The sequence below is a fragment of the Symsagittifera roscoffensis genome, chromosome 1 (genome assembly GCF_963678635.1).
Source record: "Symsagittifera roscoffensis chromosome 1, txSymRosc1.1, whole genome shotgun sequence".
Classification (NCBI taxonomy): Eukaryota; Metazoa; Xenacoelomorpha; order Acoela; family Convolutidae; genus Symsagittifera; species Symsagittifera roscoffensis.
This window is the reverse complement of record NC_087062.1, coordinates 33,608,671-33,631,681: the sequence shown is the minus strand read 5'-3', so window position 1 is coordinate 33,631,681 and position 23,011 is coordinate 33,608,671. Positions and strand designations below refer to the sequence as shown.

Genomic DNA, 23,011 nt, shown 5'->3' with positions numbered 1-23,011 from the left:
CACAATCTTCAGGTAAAACCAATCGATTAGGGAGGAGTTTCTCTCATTTTGGTTTCTAATTTCTGTAGTTGAATTACTTTTTTTCAGTATAAATGAGTTTCTCACACAATTTAGATAAATTCATTTTTTTCTTGTGTCCAGTTACGTGTTCTTTCTGAAGAAACGTACCCATATCGAGTTTAATTCTAATCACATCAACTCTAATCATCTCCTTTTTTATCACTATCGTTCCATATCTAGAAAATTTCTAGGACTTTGACTGGAATATGTGATGAAGGGACTCCTGACTGTAACCTCGTTACCAATTCTTCTGACTTTCTGATTATAAGAAAAAAAAAACAATTTAGACGAGTTGATTTCCCCGAACCACAATGAGATCAGCTCCGAACGTAACGACGTTCAAAAGCACGTTTCATAGTAATCTGGTTTTGAGCCAATGGCTCTAGAGGTTAATTTCCTTCTCGGCGTATGTAGCAGTTCAGTGACTTAAATTTTTTGATCAGTTATCTAAAAAGTTTTACGGTTCATAAGCTTCTGCTTGTTTTTGCCCGTGTTATCAAGTTTTTGTTTTAGTTTCAAAATGACGGAAGAGGATAGCTCTAATTTGAAAAGCCCTTCGTTTAGGCAGTCGTGCAAAGCATTAAAAGCTGCTGTTAACATGCTTGCAGATCTGGAAGTTTATAAAAACTTGAACTCTCTGTCACGCTGCATGAAATTTTTTCCAAGGTTTCACGGAGAAGAGTTACTTCTGGAGACGTTAATAAAGCATTTGGATATGGGCATTGGACTATTGGGCTGCTCGCTTCAATGTGAAAAAATGCAGTTTTTATGTGGAACATTAGCAAATATTGCTGTTGATTGCAGCTGTAGGATGCATCTCATCGACAAAACAGATGTAAAGTGTTGTTGTAATCTTTATATTTTTGTTTATGAATTTAGTATCACGAAAGTAATTTGCCCAAAATCAGAGATACCCTCAAACAACTAAGTCGTAAATAACTCTTTGACCTTGACGAAAAGATATTATACGTTATTAGAATCACAGCCTTATAATTTTTGTTCCATGTGAATCGATTCACGGTGATATCTATCTATCTATTATATAGTTAAATGCGGGCTTCACTATCTCGCCATGTATAGGCTTTTTCAATGTATTATTTTTGCATGTTTATGCATCTATATCTTACATTGCAATGGTCACGAATTTTTTTCGATTGTCCAGTTTGATGTTAAGAATTATTTCATCAACTTTGAAATTAGCAACCGAATGGTGGGATACTATAAGGAGATACGGCTATTTTCGAGATTTTCAAAAATATCTAGAAGACATGAATTTGAAAAAGTTCACAAAATGTGATAATCTGAACCCTGTAATTGGGTGCTGTCAGGGCGAATCTTGCCTCCAAATGTCACTTCTCAAATCTCTGTAGTTTTCCAGATATGACGTTTTTGTTCTTTCAAGAAGTTTTTTTTTCAGAAAGTGTAAGTTTGAAGTTTCTCAAAATTGAAAATTCCAACGCTGTAGTTGGGGACTGTGAGAATACTCTCAGGAGTGCAAGTTTTGCATTCCAATGCTACTGCTCGTGTGCTTTCAGTTTCTGAGATGTGACGTTTTTCAAAATTTAAGTAAAAAAAAAACGAATAATTTTTTTTACAAAATTGTATTTATCATTCCAGTAATTGGATGCTTTCAGAGTACACTCAAAGGATTCATATCTGATTTCCAATATCTGAGGTTTTATAATTTGTTAAAAACTCGAAGCACCGGAGGTGCGTTACACGCTAGTTACAACGCTAGAATTATCTAGAAATTGAAGATAAATGTTGGTGCTGCAATGTTCCTGATGTGCCAGCGGTTAAATTGGTTCCAGTTAATATGATTTCTGATGTCTGAAATGTTCCTACTTTTCGTTCCTTATAAAAAGGAGAAACATTTGTTGATCGAAAGCGTTTGTTTCAATCAAACCTTGAAATTTACGACATTTAGAAACTTTTTCATTTTTAGGCTATTTGGGAATGATGACATTTGAAAAGATACCTTATTTTCACCTTTCTTTTATAAAAAGCGATGAAAAGGGTTTCACGAATGCACAAAATCCCTGCTACTATTACTGCTACTTGTAACTGCTACTACTTTGGTTTGCATTTAGGTTTTGAACTCATTAGAAAAACTGTTGGACGTGAATAGTGTTTCTACCCAAATTCTGTCCAGAAGTGCGCGTTTGATAGCGAATCTAGCTAGAGTAGAAGCAGCTGCGGAGGATATGTTTTCTACAAATACAGTCTTTTCACTTCTCAAACATGCTGGAGACACAACGCATGCCAGTAACTTCGATTGCACTGAGTGCATTGTACGAGCAGTTCGCATTTTAACAGCTGGAAGACCTCAGTTGTTGAGCATGATGTTGAACCAAGGAGGAGTTTCAACTGTTTGCAGGAACTTTTCACCGCAATCTCAGCCGCTGTCGTTACAAGCTGAAATTCTGAAGTGCTTGAAGGTATCTGGATGTAATTGATAATCTCAATTCGATAACGATTTTGTTTTCTTTTCAACTTCAAAAACTATATTTACCTAGAATTTACTTTATCGAGACATACGAAAATTTGAAATTTTGGTAGCCCTTAAAAATCAATTTTAATCTTCATTACAAAAACGAGCCAGTGAGAGTAAGGTCATATTACGAAGTCCACGTTTTTCAAATCTAAGCCACAAATAAAAAAGCTCGTTTATTCGGTAGCGCTAGTGGTGCAGCACTAGCCTTATATCTCGTTTTTTTTCTGTATAGCATTATATCTTTGTATCTGCTTTATTAGTGGTTTTCCGTTTCAATTTTCAAGCGAGCAAGTGACCCTTTTAGAGCTACTTTGCCGTTTTCTCGCTGTGTTCGCGTAGTGCAGCTTCGAAATAAAATTTCGGGGCTCGAAATATCAGAATATCTGCTTAGTAGATTTGTTACATTAATTTGAAAACAGCTTCTTGTATATAGGAGCTCTGCGTGACAAATTGCAGCATGGAACTTGCAGGTCAAATCAAGGACAGTGGAATTCTGCCCAATCTAATTGATGTTGCCCGGCTGTCTTCGACTACAACTGAGGTGTCGGTAGCCTCACATACAGCTGTTAAGATTATATGTGAAGTGGTGCAACATTCCATAGCAAGAGGGATACTTGGATGCACTGGTTGTGTTGAGCTGTTTTTCACGATCATCAAAAATACGGAGGGGCAATATTCGAACGTAGAGGTTATTATCTAGTCTATTGCTTTGAATTCGACTTTATAGCTAATTTTCTCCCAAAAAACTATATGCCGTCTTGTTCTGAAAAATTTCGAATGCTCTTTTTATGTGAATAGCTATTTTTATTGCAATTTCATACGCTTAAATAGTTAATTTGTTTCAATTTAGGTTAGCAAGAGCGTCGCGGGCATCTGTTATCTGTCGAGAGAATGTCTAACTCGGCTCAAAATGAGGGATCAGGGCTATTTACCTGATCTAGTTGCCTTGCTGGGAGAGCAAAAACAGAAGCGACTTTTCAACATGATTCTCACGAGCCTACTTTGTTTTTCTAATGACGAACTCGGTCTCATTCTAATGGTCAAACGAGGAAACCTCCTGAGACATCTGTTCAATCTTCTAGATGAAGACAACTTTCAGGCAGTTTCCCACCCAAAGTGTAACGATAAGTGCCAATTAAAGGAAAAGCACTTGCTGCAAATGCGTCCCGACTTGTTCAGTCTGGATTTTGGCACTCCGATTGAGTACTACAAAAGCACAGCGTACCAAAGATCAATATCATGTAGCTCAACGGGATCTCCTTACCATGCTGCTTTAACAAGTCTACCAGGTGAAATTTCTCCTCCTTGGAGTACAACGACTTGCTCGCCTAGTAGTAACCCAGGTGCAGGTGGCAGTAGATTTATGATTACGTCACCGACTCGTAGTGGGATGGGTAGTGGATCCAGACAATGGCTGCCATTCAGCCAAAGTCCATTTCTAGAGCTCAGTCCAAATCATTTCATGTTGTCTCCGAACTATCCATCGTCTCCCGTTTCGTATGATTTTTCAAGTGCTAATAGTTTTACTAATTCGGTAGCTCCTGAAATGTTTAGCGACGAAGAAGAAGAAGACACTGAAGATGATCAGAATAACGAGTCTGGTAGGCAACAGATTGAAGGCTCAGTGAATCCATCAAAAATCGCAGAGATTAGCACCATAGTTGCAGAAAATGCATCCGGAAGTACTGAAGAGAAATTGGAGTTGGATTCTAACATTCTCAGCGTTGACTCAGGTAATTGTTAGAATAATGTATAGTTTCTGAAGAAGACTTTTATATAGGTCCTGTTGATTTTCTTTCGTTTTTCAATCGCAAGTCTTCGAGTTCAAATTTGATTTTTTGTTCATTCAATTTGATTTTTGTCAAGTACAATTCAATATATTGACAAATTATGCTCTGCAATTATGGAAGTTTAAATGACGCGAAGAAACCCGGATAATTACAGTTTTAAAAATGGATTTTGATTTTAAGATTTCCCACCCAGTGGAAAACAATACCCATCCATCAAGTTTTAAAAATTGGTGTAATTATATACGAAAAAAGGTCAACCATATAATGTTCTGGTAATTCAAAAATTTTCTCCGAAGTTCTAAAGATGAAAAATGTTTGATCATAATTGAATCATTTTGTATGTGTTCTTTAGTTCATTCACACTTTTCCAACAGACTGATGGCTATTATTTTATCTTCGGGCTTATGCAGCGAAAACTGCCCCTCAATACAGCAGTAAATTAACCAACTTGTTTGGAAGTTTCGTGTAAAAGTTCAGTCAAATATATAGTTAACGATCCGCAAAAACTTAGTGGTAACGGTGAAGTCGTGTTTAATCAATTCATTTTTATTGAAAAAAAAACCGGCAAGATATGTTAAAATTGCAATTAACCACCGAATAAGTTTTAGAATTTCAAATCCATTTCAAGTCAGAAGCCACTAAACTACGCTTTTAAAATGAATTAGGTTGTTCCTAGCAGATGGTCTGCACTTTCTAGAGTTTGCACTTTCTAGAGTTTTTAATCTATCTTTATGATCGCTGTTGAAAAAATTCAGTTCTTTTCCATTTTTAAAAGGAAGGCAAACTCCACGATCGAACAGCAAAAGTCACGAGAAACATGATCGATTATAGTTTCGAAAGTGTTTTTTGTTCAGATTTCACAGCGGAATAAAAAACTTACTTTCTGATGAAGTTTTTTCAAACTGGGATAATTTTATTAACAAAGCATCAATCAATTGTTCTTGAAATTTAAAGAGCTTTAAGGGCATATTTGTTTTCAAAGTTATTTTCATATTTGTTTCCCTGCGTACATTACTCTTTTTCAACTGTCAGTTGGTCATGTTCTTATGTCTAAATTGTTAAGTGTTCTAACTAAGTTAAAATATTTAAAAATCCTTTCAGCGTCGGCTGTGAACGTTATTACACAACGCCGAAGTCTACTTGACATATTGATAACGCCTTATTTGACATGAAGCTCGAAACAATATCCTGATGTACTTCAAGTTCAGCCGGCGTCTGAACAGCTAACAAGTTTCAGAGAGTTACTTTTTTTAGTCAACCAGCCCCAAGCCGAAACCAGAGTTTAACTATTTAAGTTGATAAGAGTGCAAATAACCAGCGCCCATTAAGCTATTATTTACCTGCAAGAGCGCAAATTGCAGCGCACTTGCGATTTGAACCCGCAATCTAATGATTGGACTAGTGTTTGCGATTTCTTAGCGTCTGTGGCTGAGTGGTTAGTGCGCGAGACTCATAATCCTTAGGCCGCAGATCGAATCCGAGACGTAATTTTTTTTCTCATTGCTTTTTATAGCTGCTTTTTGTGATCTCGCTAGTGTTTGCGAATCGCAGATTCGCCTCTGTGTTTTATTCTCACGCCATACAGAAACACCAGCAATTGTATCATCTATTCACATAAAAATGAACATTTTTATTCTTGATAGACAAGTACTTTTTAAAAACTGAATTTTCTAATTTTTTCCCGTAAAATAATAGGTACCAATTGGCCAATTTCTGCGGGGCTGCTTGTGTTCATAAAAACTTTTTTTCAATAGACAAATCAAAACTTTTTAATTTTCCCTTCAAGAATCTTTCAGATTGCTTCCACTAACATTAGATGATTATTTTAGGCTGTGCTGTTTCGTCGAACTGTTTCATTGGCATTTTTTTGAGCTGCGTTTTTTATATATGTTTTTATGATCGACATTTTTGTAGTCGCAGATCAAGACTCATGCAAATCCCCTTTCAAATTTGACTCAAGTCATATCAGCAAATCTATCTTAAAATACAATAAATTTGAAGTAAAATTCAAAAGCTTGGATTGCGTTTTGTTGGTTATACATATCCAATAAAGTGAACGATATCACCCAATGTTCACTTCCTTCTAACTGTTTTCCTCTTCTCAATTTAAAACTATGTCAAAAGAGATTTTTTTTTACTTCTGCTGATTCAGTTTTCCTTAGCTCTCAAGTCCTGAGATAACGATTCCTAATATTTGCGTTAGCAAATATCAGATAACCGGGACCAAACGTTTTTTTTGCCGTAAATAATTTTTCTGCAAATTTTAGAATAATTGATAGCTTAGATGTGAGTACCAGAAGTATCGACGTGCTATTTCAGAAAAAAAAATTATTACCGATTCCATTTCCTTGTTCTATAGTTACTAGCAAACTTAAGTGAGCGTTAGTGCTATACTACGACTATTCTTTTTTACTAACCTTAGTCGCAAATATTGGTGTCCTTTTGGGGCACCTTTACCGCTCGTTGATAGCATGTGCTTTGACATTCGAATATGAGTAAGTTAACACAGCTGAAACATTTGAAATTCATCAAATGAGCCGAAAAAAGCTATATGTTTCAAACAACGTAACAATAATAAAAACTCGATATTGGAAATTTTCTAACTCAATGTATCAATTTTTTGAAATGCATAATTTATACATAATGTAAATTAGTGTGGATGCGTTCAGTTTGTTATATTGCAAACTACTACTTGCAAAATTGTGTCTTTTTGTGTTTGGTGCCACTTTTGCTGAATTGCATTGGAAATTTATTCGCATATGTTGCTGCGTTATTGATGGCTAGTTTTTGGGGATTTCAAAAAGCTAGAATTTTTTAAAAAATTACTTGAAATTTTGCTTGGTTGTACTTTTCATTACAAGGGAACCCTTAGTTTTGCAAAGGAACCCCTCAAATTTGAAAGGGAATCTCTTTGTATAAAAATTGTATCATCTGTATAGAAATCGATTTAAATTGATTTCAATCTGAAGTTTGTCAGTGCGGGTAGTGTTTGCCTGTTGTTAAGCGTACGTGAACGAGAGGGTAGGGCGTGAGACTTCAATTCTTGAGGTCGCAGGTTCGAAGCCCAAACATAACAAAGTTTTACTAATTCGAGGTTTTTTCTATTTTTTCTTGTTTCACTTCATAAAGGTGCTTTTTTGTCGTGTTGTCGCTAGTGATTGCGAAGCGCAGCTTCACCTCTGCATTAATATTGGAACATTAAGAAAATCTCTTTCTTTCGTGTTTGTTGTTTGCATTTCATTTTTTGTCCACTAATTTTCCGTTTCTTTTATATGCATCTTATGATTATAAAACAGTGTTCGAAATAAGCTATTGGTTTCTTGTTACCTACGAATTGATGTTTTATTGCAACCTTATTGAATAAAAATTATCGGATCTTCATTTCGAATTCATCATTTTTTAAAATGTTTGTTAGCTTAGTTTCTGATTTTCCTATTTTGTATATAGTTTGATATTTTCAGCTTATAACCACACACGCTATCTTAATTTTGTTCGACTGCCAAAAATGGGTTAAAAACTGCGCTCACTCTTTTTTCCTTTAGTTTTTAATTTTCAAAAACAAGTTTTTTTTTATAACATGTGAAAGTTATTTGTTTTGAGGTTTTCCATCGTCAGCAAATTGAATTTATGCTAAATAATTTATACTCTCTCAAAGGTTGAACCTTAGCTCTCCATTTAAGATTGTGCCAAAGGCGCTCAAAAAAAATGTCGAAAAAAGGTAATTTCATTTTCGAAAGCGGATTTTAATTTTCAGATTTGCCAAATTGACGTATTTAACTAATGCGCAATTTTTTCTTGTTTGGTATAAAAACTTCTTGGCAAGTGAGAGAGGTGTAACGCGATGGGTTTTTCTTGTTCGAAAGTTGAAAAGTGTTAGCTTGAGTTCATTGATGCGCTTTTCTGTGGCAGTGTTTCAACTTATATGGTTATGACCTACGGTTTTGTATTGGTGTTATTCAATTTTGGTTGTTTGTTTTATTTCAGGTTCGAGACAACGTTTTTTTTCGGCTAAGTTGTCTCGTTCTATTTAATATTTTATAGCTGTGTAGTTGTTTGTGCTGCATTGAAAAATCTTACATTAATAAGCACGAAAAAATAGCTGCTTCCTGTGCAAGTAGTTCAATATGTTCTGAAAACAGTTAGATTTGCAAAAAAAATATTATTTTCAAAAATCTTTCAGTTCTTAAACACTTTCCTTACAGTGAGATGATAAATCCTTAGAATATTATCCTTTTAAAGTAATTCACTGTTAATTGATATATTGTTAATGGAACTATCATCATCTTTTAAAATCAAACTATTCATTTTAATCCGTTCTGCGTGGATTCTGAATAGCAAAAAATTCACTTTATCTCGAAACAAAAAAATTAACTTAGACGGCTTCAATCAGGAACGATATTTGACCCCTACGTCCTTATTGTGAGGTACCTGTAATCGAGCAAAAAACCTGTCGTAAGCCAAAGCGCCTTTCCGTTTATTTACACTAGTAAAAAGCTAGTGTATTAGTACTAACCTTCTTTTTTTCTAAGCGAACTCGCAAATAAAAGTGTTCACTAAAAATGGAATGTGTTCACTGATTTGGTGAAAAATTTGCTGTAATCACGATCTAGCATTCGAAATTTCATAGCATCTGTTCTCTGCTTTATTTGTGCTAGTGTTTGTGAAGCATAAAGCGTACGTGGCTCAATGGTTAGCTAGCGATTTTTTGCTAATTCGAAGCTTATTTCTACTTTTCCTTATGGCTTTTTACAGAGCTTCTTTTTGTCTTGTTCTCGTCAGTGTTCGCGAAGCGGGGCTTCGCCTCTGTATTAATTTGAGAACAAAAACTTTTTTTGAATTTTTATTGGTTAACTAGTCAAGTAATGGGTCTAGATTCACAGTGAACTGAACCACGCATCATTACGATAATGTCTTTTTACTTTTGCTAAAGCAAGTGTCTTGTAATCGGGAACTAAACCTAGATTTTGTTTCCCGTAAACAATTTTTACCAATTTTACTTGCTTTATTATTGAAGCTTTGGTACTTTCTTTTGCTCCCACTTGTCCTAGAGGTAATGCCGTTGCCTATTTATTTATGAAGCTTTAGAATTTTCAAGCTCGTTCCCCTTTGGCCTAGAGGTAACGCCATTACCTTTGCACCCTAATGTTGGGGTGCGAGTCCCGTCTGCACAATTTTCTGCAGTATGTATGCAATTGAAATTTTTCGGTTAAAGTTGAAGTGCCGGATTTTTTGTCTGCTCAAGTTTTGTGGTTTAGTTGCCACATCACGGATTCTGCTTGAGCTTTGAGTAACTTTCATTGTAGCTGCAAATGCAAGTGTTGTTCAATGTAGTCTCATGGGACTTCAAAATTAAAAAAAAATTCCCGGCTCAATTTGTGGCAGTTCAAAGATTGTTGGCTTAGTTGCCTTATCTCGGATTTTTTTAATCTTCAAGCAACTTTCATTGTTTTTTGCAAGTGATGAAAAATTTGTTCAATGTAGTTTCAGGGAGGACATGAAATTTTTTAATTTTGTTAAACTAATTTTTTTTCAGTGTCGGCTCAAAGATTGTTTACTCTTGATAAGTTTCGTTCTGATTTTTATTTAAATATCATATGTCTGGCATCTTTGCCTAAAATGAACTTCTACCGAGACTTACGAAAACTTTAATTTTGGTAGCCCTGTTTTTTTAACATTTTTTCTCTTCAAATTCTCATGTGTTATATGATTTTATTTTATCGCAATTGACGCGAAGCTCCGCTTCGCCTCTGTGTAAGCTCTGAAATTGAATGTTATTAAATCACAGAGCGTTATAACATCAGTTAAGAAAGAACAGTACAGTGCCCGCACTCCAAAAAATCAATGCTGTAATTTTATGTCACAAACGATCCTTTGCGAGCTTCCTTAATTGCGTGGGAAAATTTACCTGTGCCCATAGATACTTCCCACATCACAGGAATATCTTCAGTCGAAATGAATAACTATTGAATCTGTATGGTGTTTAGGACTAGGGGTATCATCATTTTCTCCCGTCGCTGTTAGTGAACAAAGTGGGAGCGCCATAAACGAAGAAATTATTCCCAGAAAACGCAGGATGTCGACTTGTGGTCAAGAACCTTCTGAAAAACGTGAAAAGAGAATGTCGGAAAGCAGCGCTATTTCAATTGCAAATGAATGCGAAACAATGAAAGCACCAAATGCGAGCAAAACCCCTTGTGTTGACGACAAGTTGACTGGCAAGCGGATTCTGACATGCGCCGAGTCGAATGTGTTGCAGCTGTTGACAAAATTGTCGATGATACACGAAACAGCTCTGATGTTGTGTAAGTCAGAATACACGGAAAGCATTCTTAATTATTATGCCAAATTGAACTCACCTAACGCACAGCTTCAAAGAGTGCTGGAGCGATTAGTTGAAAATGTAGTTCTTTTTATGCAATTGGTGAAGAATAATTTCGTGGTAAAACTTCACCGCAGGCTCGCCAAATTGAGCCCTGAAGAAGAAGAAGCCATGAGCGAATTGATAAGTGGTCTGGTGATTTTACTACAATCTAATGCGGAGAGCAAATACAATTATAGTGAGTTGTATAATGCGCTGTCAAATAGCCCTATTGAAATGCAGTTTTCAGTGGCAGTTTCATTACCGTTCATAATGAAGAAACCAGAATTCCAAAAAGTGTTCTTTGTCGACCACTTTGCACTTGACCTCTTGGTGAACAGTTTTTCGAAAACTCAATACTTGAACGATGAAGACCTACAGTATGCAGTTTATGCGCTAAGGCATGTTATAAACGTCGTATCACATCCGAAACCTGAAAATTCAGCAGTGGATGAAGCTCTTTTGACACAAAACGTCGACTCTGACTGTGACGACGAAAAAGTAGAAATATATTTCGATGGCTCCGAGAAGGATCTTTTCAGTCGAAAGATGTTATCAGACAGCTCAGACGTGCTGAAAGTATTGTTAAATAGCGAATCTGGATTTAAAGAAGGAACTCAAAGTTCGGTTTCACTGAAAGGTGTCAAATTAATGGACTTCAGAATCGCCGTAATGCTGGTTCAAAACAAAGAAATGCAACCGGAATTCTCGCTGAGTTTTGAACCTTATGGGACTTTGAATGTCATGGAAATGTACAATCTGTTATCCAATTGTACGCACCCAGAAATGGTGGCATCAAAGTTCCTTAAACTCATAGAAACGTCTGATTCGGAAGACTTGTTTGAATCTTTTGTGACAAAAACATCTCTAATGCCATCAATGTCAATAACTTCCTTAAACTTAGTTAGTATTATTATTTTCCAGCATTTGTTCATGACTGATAAGTATGTGGACGAAGCTAAATGTGTAAATTATATGAAGGCTCTCTTAAATTTACCGCAATTTTCTGTTCTGCTCCTAGAGTGTTTTTCTGAAAAGGTTGTAAAGTTTTATTTTCCTAAATAAATGATTCACAACGACATTTCAGTTTTCCATTTCTTCTCGAATTGGCCGTTTAAAATACCGTGTTTTCTCGAAAGAGCCCCCCACTTCGTAACAAGTTGTCAATTAAGAGACACATAACTTCATACATTCAAAAAATTAGAGACGTCGTTAAATAAAAGACTTTTTTAAGCCAGGTTAAATTAATTAAGGACTAGGCTCTGTTGGAAAAAAATACAGTAATTTTGAAATTTAAAGAAGTCCTGGAAAAAGATTGAATAACAAGGCGCATATTATAAACCCTTCTTGTTATCGTTCAGTATTGACAAGACAGTGATTGTTAAATTCACCGAAAAGTTTGGGTAATGTTCATTTAATAGAGTTCATGGGCTCAATTTAATCAATGGAATTGGCAAGCTATACTGTTGTAGAGTTAATATTCAGGTTAAATTTCAGGTGGCAGTGTGTGTCATCATGTTGACAGACATTTAGTATGAAGGTTAACTGAACCTAAAGCAATATGTTGAAGCTGAACGCAGTATATCAATCAATGCACACCCTCGCAGTATTGTATTCAGTTGTCATTGATTAAATATTTGAAATCTGATGTTAAATTAGCGCAGAGCGCCTTGAAAATGACTCACAATGAGAAACGAGCACATTGGATTAAAGAGGCGCTTCTTTCAACTGGCGCCGGAGTGCTCTACGGGTTGACGAGTGTTGCGGTCGGCCACCCACTGGACACGATAAAGACCAAAATGCAGGCACAGAAAGGCTTCGAGAAGATTTCAATGTCCAAGTCGTTCATGGAAGTGTTGAGGACGCAGGGGGTGAGAGGATTGTACAGAGGTTGCATTCCGCCACTGATGGGATCAGGAATATACAGGTACAGGTACACCGTGACAAAGAAGACAACTCTTAGGGACAATTTTTATACAAGCGAGCGTAGTGTTTGTTTTATTACGAAGCCCGTATTTGTAGCCCAACTCGCAAATATAATTGCTCATTTAGTGACACTTCTGCTGCATAGAATTGGCAGTTTTAATATCATCAGTTGTATCGGCTTTATTGGTGACCAGGGTTGCATATTTAGTGGAGAAAGTGTAGCAGATGCCTAGGACGTTCGAACCCGGGACTTCGTTAAAGTTTATTTTCGAGGCTATTTTGCATTTTCTTCCTTATTTCACCTTTTGCTTTTAGGGCTAATTAGTGCCATTTTCTCTCGTGTTTCCGAAGTGCAGCTTTGCCTCTTATTAAAATATTTCAAGCAGGGGTGAATTTTCTGCTATCACAACGTGTAGAAACGACTTGAAAGATAGCCCTCTACTTAAAATTGTTTTTAGTTGATATTGATATTGGTTTAAGTGTCAATTAACATAGTTAAGACATTTATATAGGTCTTGTTGATTGTTTTTTGTTTTCTTTTTTTCAGAAAACCTTAAAACTTGTTCACGCCGAATTTGATCTTTTGAGATTTGACTTCATTATTTAATCAAATTTGTTAGCTGAATGGAAGGCAATTTATCTTCTACATTTACGATATTATAATAGCGCGAATATCGAGCTTGGTTTTTTCTTTGAATATTTCCTGGAGGACTATTTTTTCACTTATCGATCCAGGGTTTGCAAATTGGGTTTACGGGTCATTTTTTCAGTTTCCTTGCTTTCATTCAAACTTTTCTTACTGTCTGTTGCCTTGGTTTTCTCTAACATGCCTGAGTTATTTATTGGCTAGAATTTAAGGTACTCGAAGTTTTTTCAACTTTGAAATGATCGTTGGCGTCAAATTTCAAAAGTTGGCAAATGATTTAGTTACGTTTCAATTTTCGCCTCTTCCACTAGTTTTTTGCTAGTACTTTATTGATCTGGGTGGTAGTTTTTTTTCCTGTAAACAACCAATCTCATGGAAACTTGCCTCAACAAACGCTTAACAGACAGACATAACTTTCTGTTGTTGTTGTTACCCCCAAGGGGCGCGTCCGGCATGCTGAAACTGAGGTTCAGAAACTTTGGTCAGCCGAAGCCACAAGTCTATGGGAGTAATGGTAGTCGTGATCTTAGAACTGGTAAAAACGTGTGAAGTGGTTTGTTGGTAAATTCAGTAAGGGCAGTTTGGAGGGTGTTTATGTCGATTCTATTTAGGCAGGAATTTAAAAGGGGATGTAACCGGACCTTAGCTGGGAAATTGTTCTCCTGGTGGCACGTGGAGGGTTTTTCAGTGGGGAGACATCGGGGGGTTTGAGAGGAAGTACTTTCGGGAGAGGCGCATCTGCAAATGCCTGCTCGATACTTTTACTGTGCAGTTGTGCTCGACATACCTTTTTTCGGCTGATCAGCTGTAGCTGCTGAAAATCTCAAATACAGAAAAAAATAGTAGACGCTCAATAAGACTCTTGAATAGGTCATTGTGTTTTTTCTCAGGAAAAATTTTCTCACGCTAAATTTTGATTTTTCGCTTTTGCTTTTGAACTATTTTAATTCGCTTCATTTCTTTCTTAAAAGGAAGGCAAACTCCACTATCGAACAGCAAAAGTGTATCGACTTCTTGTTTTGAAAATGGAATTTTATTATCAGATTTCCCAGCAAATTGAAATCTTTACCTATTGATCCAGCTTTCTCACATTGGGTTATTTTCATGAAAGAATTGTCAATTATAAATTGTCTTGAAGTTCAAAGACATTTAAGACCGTCCATTTTTTTGTCGATCTTCGAAGAAAGAGATTTTTAGAAAAAACAGGTTTTTTTCTGCTTCTTTGCGTTCATTACTCTTTTCCAACTCACGGTTGGCAATGTTTTTTTTTGTTTCGGGTATGTTACATCTTAGGTTAAAAGTTTTAAACTGCCTTTCAGGTCTCTCCAATTTAGCTCGTTTGAAACAGTCTACACTTATTGCGAGGGCACATGGGCAGCTAAGCCGATGCCTTTTTTACCCCATTCGTCCAACGGAGGTCTGCAATCTAGAGTTTTGATTGGTGGTTTGGCAGCATCTCTTGTCAGAGCAACTATAGAAACGCCATTAGAGTGAGTAAATTAGATTTGAAACTTAAGGATTAATGAATGAATCGAAAAATTCTTAACTGGTGACTGACAATTCGTAACTGGCAAAAATTCGTAGCAGTTGGCGTTTTGCAACTTACAATTCGTAACTGGCGGTAATTCGTAGCTGGCCACAATGTGTAACCGGCGACAGCTGTTAACAGGAGACTATTCGTGTTCTTAACGGCAAATAGCCATTCACGTCCACAATACCCTTAGTGCCGAATGTAGGTGAATCGAAGCAAAAGGTCGTTAGTTGCCAATGCTGTGTTACGATGTGTTACATGCTACGGTTTTTCGCCCACCCCTAAATTCAAAGCTAAAATTTTTTAACGTTCGGTCATACTTGTTTGAAAATGTCGAGAACAATAAAAGAAAGTATTAATGTATGCTTTGACCAGAAAACTATTTGGATAAGAAAATCGATCTTTTTTTGAGAAATGATGACGGGGTTGGCTTGAGCGGCATCATAACTCAGCCACAAGTTTGACTTCATTTTCACGGCTTAGCATGACAGTAGATTATGTTAGCTAGATATGTGAAAGTGCGCCGTCAAACGGGACAGTCTTGGAAAACGATGGAAGCGTTCAATGGATACAAAATCACGTGGCTTCGCACAACGGGACTGATGACAACGTATTTTGTCATCGTGGACTACATCAGACGAAACCACAAGGAGTTTTTTAGCCGGCCTCTTCTGGGATCTTTTTTGGTGTCCGGATGTGCGGCCACTTTTGCATGGTGGGTCGTGTGGCCCTTGGAATTGATGAAGTCTCAGGTCAGTTCACCTTGTTGCTATTAAATGTCAATAAACGAGGCGAATACATTTTTTGGTCAATTATTTTTCCTCGTTAGTTTTGGTTTCGAGAATAACAAAATCGTAAAAAGTTATTCATGCTCAAATTTACGCTCTCTGGCTTCTGATTTCTTTAAGACCAACTCAAATGAGTTGTGATTGAAGGTCTAACTCATAGAGTAATTTCAGATAGGGCACACCGTCTGCTCGTCACGCTATCTTATTTTCGGCTGGATAGATTCGTGCAACTTCTTAGTCTAATACCGATCTTAAGCTTACTCTTATATCTCTTAGTCTCAATAGATCTAGAGTATACTGGTTTGTTACGAGTAGGTCTCTTGGAGAAAGCAACTAAGTTATAAGTTAAATTCAAAATGCTCTGGTGCTGATATTACAAGTAATTTCAGCACTTACAAATAAGTGGGTTGTTAGTTTGATGGAGTGTGATTGGTTCTTTAATATTTTATAGAGATAAAATATCTAATTTATAACCAATAATAATATATAGTTTGGATCAGGTTCAACAAGTTCATCTGAAGAATGGAGTAACTGATTTAACTAATTTTCATAGCTTCTAAGCCAGTTCTATTTGATCAGTGTTCGTTCTATATGCGCACAGTCGGAATAATTTTCTCCCGGTTTGTTGCCTTTTTAATTTTCGGTTGTTTGAAATCAGGCTAACAATATGAAAGTTCTGCGTTTAGGTTCAAGGAAATTATGGTCATGCAAAATTGACCCTCCGTCAGAGATTTTCAATTGTGCTCAAAGAGCGAGGTGGGGTTCGTGGACTGTACAGAGGCATAACACCTGGCACTTACAGATCACTCCTGTCGAACGGGACCAGCTTTGTTGTAATGGGCTATGCACAGAGAAAAATAACACAACTTGGACTTAGAGACTGATCTATTTGTTAATTTTTCTGGGAAGTCTACTTAATGAGCCAATTGTCAATAGCGATCTAAAATGATTCAAAAGCGATTAAAAATGTAATTTCTGTTTTTTTTTTGCTTTCTCCAAACTTTGAGCTGATAAATCTATTTGTGTAGATATTTATATCGCGCAGGCACAATTAATTATTTGAAATCACGAACAGTTTGAATTCATTTTTTACGTCGGCTTTCGGAGGTTTTCAATGAGATAAGTATGCGAAGGGTTTCAATATTTTACTGCAAAAGCGGCAAGTCACTAGAAAGTTCTATTATTGCTCGATTAGTTGGGGTTGTCAATCAAATAAAATTTGATTGAGACAATATTTTATCTCAGTCTTTAGCCTATAGCTTGAAGTATTTATGCAAGTGTATACTAGGAGGCAGGGTCGGATCTAGGATTTTTTCGAGGGGGAGGGGGACTGATTTTCAAAAAAAAATTTGGTCGACGTTTTTTTGAGTCGATCTAATTGATTTTCTCACATCTCCCAAATCACTATAAAGACCCAGTTTTGACCAAATTTTCTGTGGTTTTGACCAAGTTTTTGAAAAAAACAGGCCAAAAAGGAGGTGTCTTTTTATTTATGCTTTCTGCTAAATGAAGTTATGTTGGTGCCGGGGGCGTCGGTAGAAAAATTTTATGGTCAGTCAGCCATAAATGAATAGCTCAAACTAGTACAGAGGGGAACCTTTGGCTCGTCAGGGGGTCGATTCCTAAGAAGGCGTACCCCCTCCCTAAATCCACTACTGCTAGGAGTACACTTTTTCCTATCGATAGTATGATATTGCAAAGCTTATGCTTTATTTGACAGCAGTAGTTGTATCCGCTAACTCTTTTGAAAATGCGAGTATCTAGACAGCAATGATGTAATAGGGAAACGTTAAAAGTGTGCCTCTGAAGTCGTAGGCTTTTGCAGTATAAATATCGTAGTCTCTGTAGTTTTCTCAAGCAAAATTTTTATGTTTTTTTTTAAACTTGTAATTAATAAACGAGGTATTTAAACAAGCATAGCTTGTGGTAAAGAATGAACTGTATTTTATTGTTGCGATGCAATTTTTGCGACAAAATGTGTTCATTTTGATCCAGCTATTAAGTACAGCCAATGCTAAGGATATTAAAACACAGGTTATTATATTTCAAATAGCACTTTAGCTTCAAGGTACCATGGATCTGTAGTGTAGAGGCAAGGAAGGAGACCAGCATCAAAATAAGAGGGTTCGAACCCGGGCAGGGTCGGATGTTTTTAATGAACTTTTTGGATTATAGTTCAAATGCGTCCGCTCTATAAATTGAGGCATGGTAATTGGTTAATTTCTTTTTCTAATTGAATGGTACCGCTAATGCGTCATAATTGGCTTGCGTTACTTAGCAATTATATAGACTAATAATTGTCGTGCGTCACTTAAGAAATTTTGTAGATTCAAAGTTTTAATCATTTCAGTTTTTCCCAGTAGCGATATCGGTCGTACTTTTGCTTGTGTATGCGAAGTGCAACTTCACCACTGTGTTCAATTTAGTATGTTGTTTTGGTATTTGAATTTCAAATACAAAAGTGGTGTTTTAGTATTTGAATTTTGACCATTTTAGTTTATTTTTTTTGCAGGAAATGATCCTGCAATTTTTTTTCAAGATTAAATTTATATTCTGGTGGAATAAATCTTTGATTTAAAGAAAAAATTACCTACAAAATCATTTGGTAAATGAAACAAAAACGTTGCTTTCTCATATCAAAAGTGGTCATCAGAGACGGAAAATTTTTCTAAAATCCAGTTTTCTCGAATTGGATTTATTCACTAAAAAATAATAAAGATTTTTTTCGAATTTTTAGCAATTGCTCTGTTTTTTTTTACAGTAAAATTGCTCAAACGATCTTCCAAGGAAAGTGTTTAAATTATCAGTCCACTTTTTTCTTTGAGCCGAGGTTCAATTTTTTTTTGCAAGTTTATGCTTAGATTGAACAGCGTATTCTAGGTATATCCGATTCATTTTAGCATATAGATTGCTGTGTGTATAAAAGTTCGGAAAATTTTTTTTTTCACTTAAACTTAAGGGAGGGAAGGAAAGAACCATTTTCCTTGTTCATTGAGTTTTCCAATTGTTTGCCTCAAAAATTTTGCTTCGGTGTAACGTTTTCCGGAAAATTAATGCAAGTATAGATCTGTTTTGCAATTTCATTTACGGTCAAGGGAAGTTATAACTTCAAACTGCTAAAAGGTGTTTTACTATTCAAATTTTGACCATTTTACTTCTATTTTTTTTGCAGGAAATGATCCTACATTTTTTTCAAGGTTAATTTTTTATTCTGGTACTTAAATCTTTTTGAAACTTGAAAATTTACCTTCAAAATCATTTGGTAAATGAAAGAAACATGTTGCTTTCGAATATCATAAGTGGTTATCAGACGCAGAATATTTTTTTAAAATCCAGTTTTCTCAAATTCGATTGATTGAATTAAAAATGATTCACATTTTTCTTCGAAAATTTAGCAATTATTCTGTTTTTAGAGTTAAATTGCTCAAACGAGCTTCCAAGGAACGTGTTTATAATATCAGATAAATTTTTTCCTTGAACCGAGGTTCAAATTTTTTGGCAAGACTTCTACATTGGTTCAACAGCGTGTTCTAGATGTATCCGCTTCATTATAGCAGAATAGTGTAACACTTTCCGGAAAGTTATTGGGTCTTTACATCTCATGTTTTCCAATTTAATTTACGCTGAACGGAAGTTTTATATTTGTTAAAAAACTATGTTGCCGATAAGTTATAAGCTGCAATATCTTCTTTTTTGTTGGGTGAGATAGAATAACTAAGTGTGAGAGGGTTCGACAATTTTAGTTTCAATTAAATATTGCTAACTTTAAGCTTGAATTCGATCAGATTTCTTGGATTATTTTTGGAGTAGAATGAAAAAGTGAGTAATTATTTAAATTAAAACCTAGTTTCTCGCGTAAAATCACTTCGATTGGCTGATGAAACTTTCAAATTTACTCCTAAAATGTTTTCTCAACTCTACTCTATTTATGTTATTTTTTCAGGACTAGCCTCTACTTGCATCTATGCGTCCTTACCAAATAAAACGGGAAAACATACCATCGTTTCTTAGAAGCCCTAAAAAATTTACACCCTGACAGTAAACCCGAAAAATTTAAATGAATTTGAGCAGCCTGCTCTTCAAGCGTTTTGAAAAAACTTCCCAGAATCCAAGCTGGCTGGATGTTTTTCATCTTCCCCAAAACTAGAAAAATTGCGGAACTCGGATTTAAAAAGGAGTACGAAACAAGCCACGAGCTTGCACTAGCACTTAAAATGTTACCCTCACTGGATTTTGAAAAAGAAGATGAAATAAGGAACTCGTACAATAAATTAGTCGAGGAAATTCAAATAGTATGCAATCGCACCATAAAAGAGTTGAAAAAAAATTGTAAAAATTGACGAGCTTTGCCTGTATTTTGGATCTTATTACATAAAAAGTCTATGTAAGTCCTAGAAAGTCCCGAGAAGTCCCATTCCCCCCTTTACTATAAACCAAAGAGATGCGGCAACATCCGGTTTGGCAAGAACAGCAAATGCTGTGGATGGCTGGCATTATGGTATACAGTCATAGTTTAGTGGTTCACACCCTAGTATTTGGAAAGTAATCGCAAACCTGCAAAAGGATGCCTCTCCCTTCAAAAACTTAGTTTCTTTTGCGCCTCAAGCGGGCACCATTTTACAAAAAAGAAAAAGTACCGAGTCCTAAATTATTATGCAGGTTTACAAAGAAAAACTGATTTGCTTTTCTTTCGCGCTATGGTGAACATAAGCTAAACATTTGTTCTTTGTATCTATTTAAAAATTAAGTTTTTGTTTGTCAATTTTTTGAGAAAACGTCTCTTTGCAGCCTCTCGGAGAAGTAAAAAAAACGCATTGACTTGACTCGCTTTTGAAAATGCTGCCCCTAGCAATTTAATCCCGGAACAATCGCTCCTTTGGTGGGACGCTAGGTTGGGACTAGGAGCTGGCAAACCCTTTAGACATTGCGTTGTATGCCGACAGTTCAAAAAAAATTGACTAACTTAAGATGGTTTGTTAAGTTTTACTTTAAAATGATTGCGATTTGAAAAAAAAACTTAGATTAAATCGATCAAAGTTTTGGTCACCGCCAGTTTTCACTCCATAAACCATTTAAATTCAGTCAATTACCCTATTATTTGCAAGATTGTTTTCCAGATCAATTTCAATATTGCAGAAATCTAATCATTTTTGGATAATAGTTTGAGTTATGCCGATCGGATTGGTTTTCAATTCATATCAAAGTCTAGACTATCGGCAAAGTAATTTCTGTTCAAATCTAAACCGAATTTAGCAGCTTGCATGTTATTTCATTTTGCTTCCAAAAAGTTTTTGCAATTAAAGCTTTGATGTTTAAGGACGCTATGGTTCCGAGTTCCTTTCAGGTAAATTTCACTTTGATTCTGACAATTGGTATTAAAAAAGGGTTAAGGTAAAGTAGGGTTATCTAATTCTGGGGTTATTTGAGAGGCGGTTAAGAAAAGGGTTAAAAAACGCGGGGTGATAAGCTGGGAACCGTCAACCTCTTAATATAAAAACATGGCTGTTCGTATCAGGGAAAAGAATTGATTTTCCCATCATTTTTAAAGTAATGAGCAGTAGTTCATCAAAAAACATAAAACTATATAATAACTGCAGTTTTAGCCCTCACCAATGTAATGTAAAGTAGAAAAAGATATATTTGTTATCTATTCATTAATTTTTGGATATATTAGGTTGCTACAATTCCAATTGGCATGATTAAGTTTGCCCGCTCATGCTACGGTGTAACAAAGAATGAGAAAACAATGTACATTGTTTATCCTGAATTGGCTGAAACTTTCAAACCATATTCCTGAAACTTTGAAACCACAATTTAAAAAAGTCATGTGAAAAAACCCGTTTGATTTTTCAGCTCACTATATTAATATCTTTAAATTTCCCTGCTTAATTTTGTCAAAATCTTCACAAAGAAGTTAACACTGTTTGCATAAAAAACACTTGTTCTGTCACCTGTTTCAAAAGTCAAATCAACATGATTTGCAGAAAACATTTATCAGGAACTTGTTCGAACAACTTGTTCATAGCATCCCTAAAAAGCAAAATGAGAAAAACGAAATGTGAAGTATCTCAGCTTATGTGTTTTGCTGATGAAAAGCAGTAAATGAAAAGTATTTCGAAACAAAAAACACGTCTATTTTCCGGCTTTTAAACGGCTCTAAAAAGCAAGAATTTTACTTTCGGACAGTATATTTAACTAGCTCTTTGACAACCCCCAAATTACACACGTCTGACGCACAAAAACATGTCATTCAAGGATGGCCAAAGCCGTTTTATGAACTAATTTAACAGCTAAACAAAACAAAAAAGGTTTTTGGGGGATTCGAACCCGGTTACGGAGCATATATTTTACATTCTTTCAACTTCGGCTCATATTTGAGTTTTGTGAAGTAAACAACCTAGGCGGCATTCGAACCTATGCCGAACCCGCCCGAGCGTTTTAATAATTCTCTGCGTAAAAGCTCTCTAATTCCTACCACGCTTTAACTTGCCTAACAAGTTCCACGTCTTCGACATAACACTTAAAACAAGTTGATAACAATCCGGAAGATGAGTGAAGTGGGTCACTAAAAACCATTCTCCGGCAAACGAACAGCCGTTAAAATTTTTTAATACTAGCGTCCAAAAATTTGGGCCAAAACTTCTAGCAAAACTTAAGTCACTTGCTTTTTTTGACCCAGAGTATTTTATCTAAAAAAAGTCTAGTACTTGTTACCGTGTTTTGCCATTGTGAGCATTTTGATAATTAAATAAATTAGATATATAGATATGAGGATTTCAGACACTCTGAGGATTTCAGACACTCTGAGGATTTCAGAAAGTTGTTTACAGACAGACTCCTGATGAAGTGACCATCTCTGGTCGATAGAAAAACTTCAGAAAACTGTGAGACAACCCCAAACCCAACGTTTTTTGCAAGCTATTGCAAAATTTAAACTGTCTCCAGTTACCCCTTTTGCTAAGTTTTGATATTATAAATATGTATATATATGTTTAATATGAAAACTTTTTAAATAGATCAAAACTATAATATATATAAAATCAAAACTTAGCAAGGGGGTAACTGGAGACAGTTTAAGTTTTGCAATACCTTGCAAAAAACGTTGGGTTTGGGTTTTCTGGAGTTTTTCTATCGACCGTAGATGGCCATTTCATCAGGCGTCTGTCTGTAAACTTCTTTGTGAAATCCTCACAGTGTCCTTCTGGTGCGGCTTCTCATGGTCGAACTCTCGGTCGGAACGTTTTTTGAATAAAAAATACATCCAAATTCCGGCGTTTAAGTGACTTGAAAAATGCAATAATTTTACAATCGGACAATGTTTATCTAGTTTTTTCACAGCACCGTGATTATAAGCTTCTGAGAGCGTTCAATCAAACCTGTTATCAAAGTCGGCCAAAATTGTTTTATGAACTAGTTTA

At 35.7% G+C, this 23,011-nt stretch overlaps 3 protein-coding genes across 4 annotated transcripts in view; all 3 read left to right on the top strand.

Moving 5' to 3' along the window:
• LOC134843261 (translationally-controlled tumor protein homolog) overlaps positions 1-23,011 on the top strand; it is a 424,116-nt gene that overhangs the window by 177,357 nt on the left and 223,748 nt on the right. The gene's annotated exons all lie outside the window — the stretch shown is intronic.
• LOC134843154 (uncharacterized) lies at positions 76-11,943 on the top strand. The gene is made up of 5 exons (XM_063859589.1): positions 76-895; positions 2,151-2,498; positions 2,988-3,242; positions 3,405-4,287; positions 10,329-11,943. The coding sequence occupies exons 1-5, from the start codon at positions 581-583 to the stop codon at positions 11,765-11,767; spliced, it is 3,240 nt and encodes a 1,079-aa protein (XP_063715659.1). The 5' UTR covers positions 76-580; the 3' UTR covers positions 11,768-11,943.
• Positions 12,163-16,691, top strand: LOC134843170 (uncharacterized). Its single transcript, XM_063859590.1, has 4 exons — positions 12,163-12,629; positions 14,594-14,764; positions 15,314-15,557; positions 16,280-16,691. Exons 1-4 carry the CDS (start codon positions 12,379-12,381, stop codon positions 16,475-16,477), a joined length of 864 nt encoding a protein of 287 aa, XP_063715660.1. The 5' UTR covers positions 12,163-12,378; the 3' UTR covers positions 16,478-16,691.

Excerpts from the sequence above, each read along its gene's own strand:
- LOC134843154 (XM_063859589.1), top strand. The coding sequence starts at position 581 with ATGACGGAAGAGGATAGCTCTAATTTGAAAAGCCCTTCGTTTAGGCAG. Across the intron at positions 2,499-2,987 it reads AAATTCTGAAGTGCTTGAAG|GAGCTCTGCGTGACAAATTG; the intron begins GTATCTGGATGT and ends TCTTGTATATAG. Across the intron at positions 3,243-3,404 it reads GGCAATATTCGAACGTAGAG|GTTAGCAAGAGCGTCGCGGG; the intron begins GTTATTATCTAG and ends GTTTCAATTTAG.
- LOC134843170 (XM_063859590.1), top strand. The coding sequence starts at position 12,379 with ATGACTCACAATGAGAAACGAGCACATTGGATTAAAGAGGCGCTTCTT. Across the intron at positions 12,630-14,593 it reads ATGGGATCAGGAATATACAG|GTCTCTCCAATTTAGCTCGT; the intron begins GTACAGGTACAC and ends ACTGCCTTTCAG. Across the intron at positions 14,765-15,313 it reads ACTATAGAAACGCCATTAGA|ATATGTGAAAGTGCGCCGTC; the intron begins GTGAGTAAATTA and ends TATGTTAGCTAG.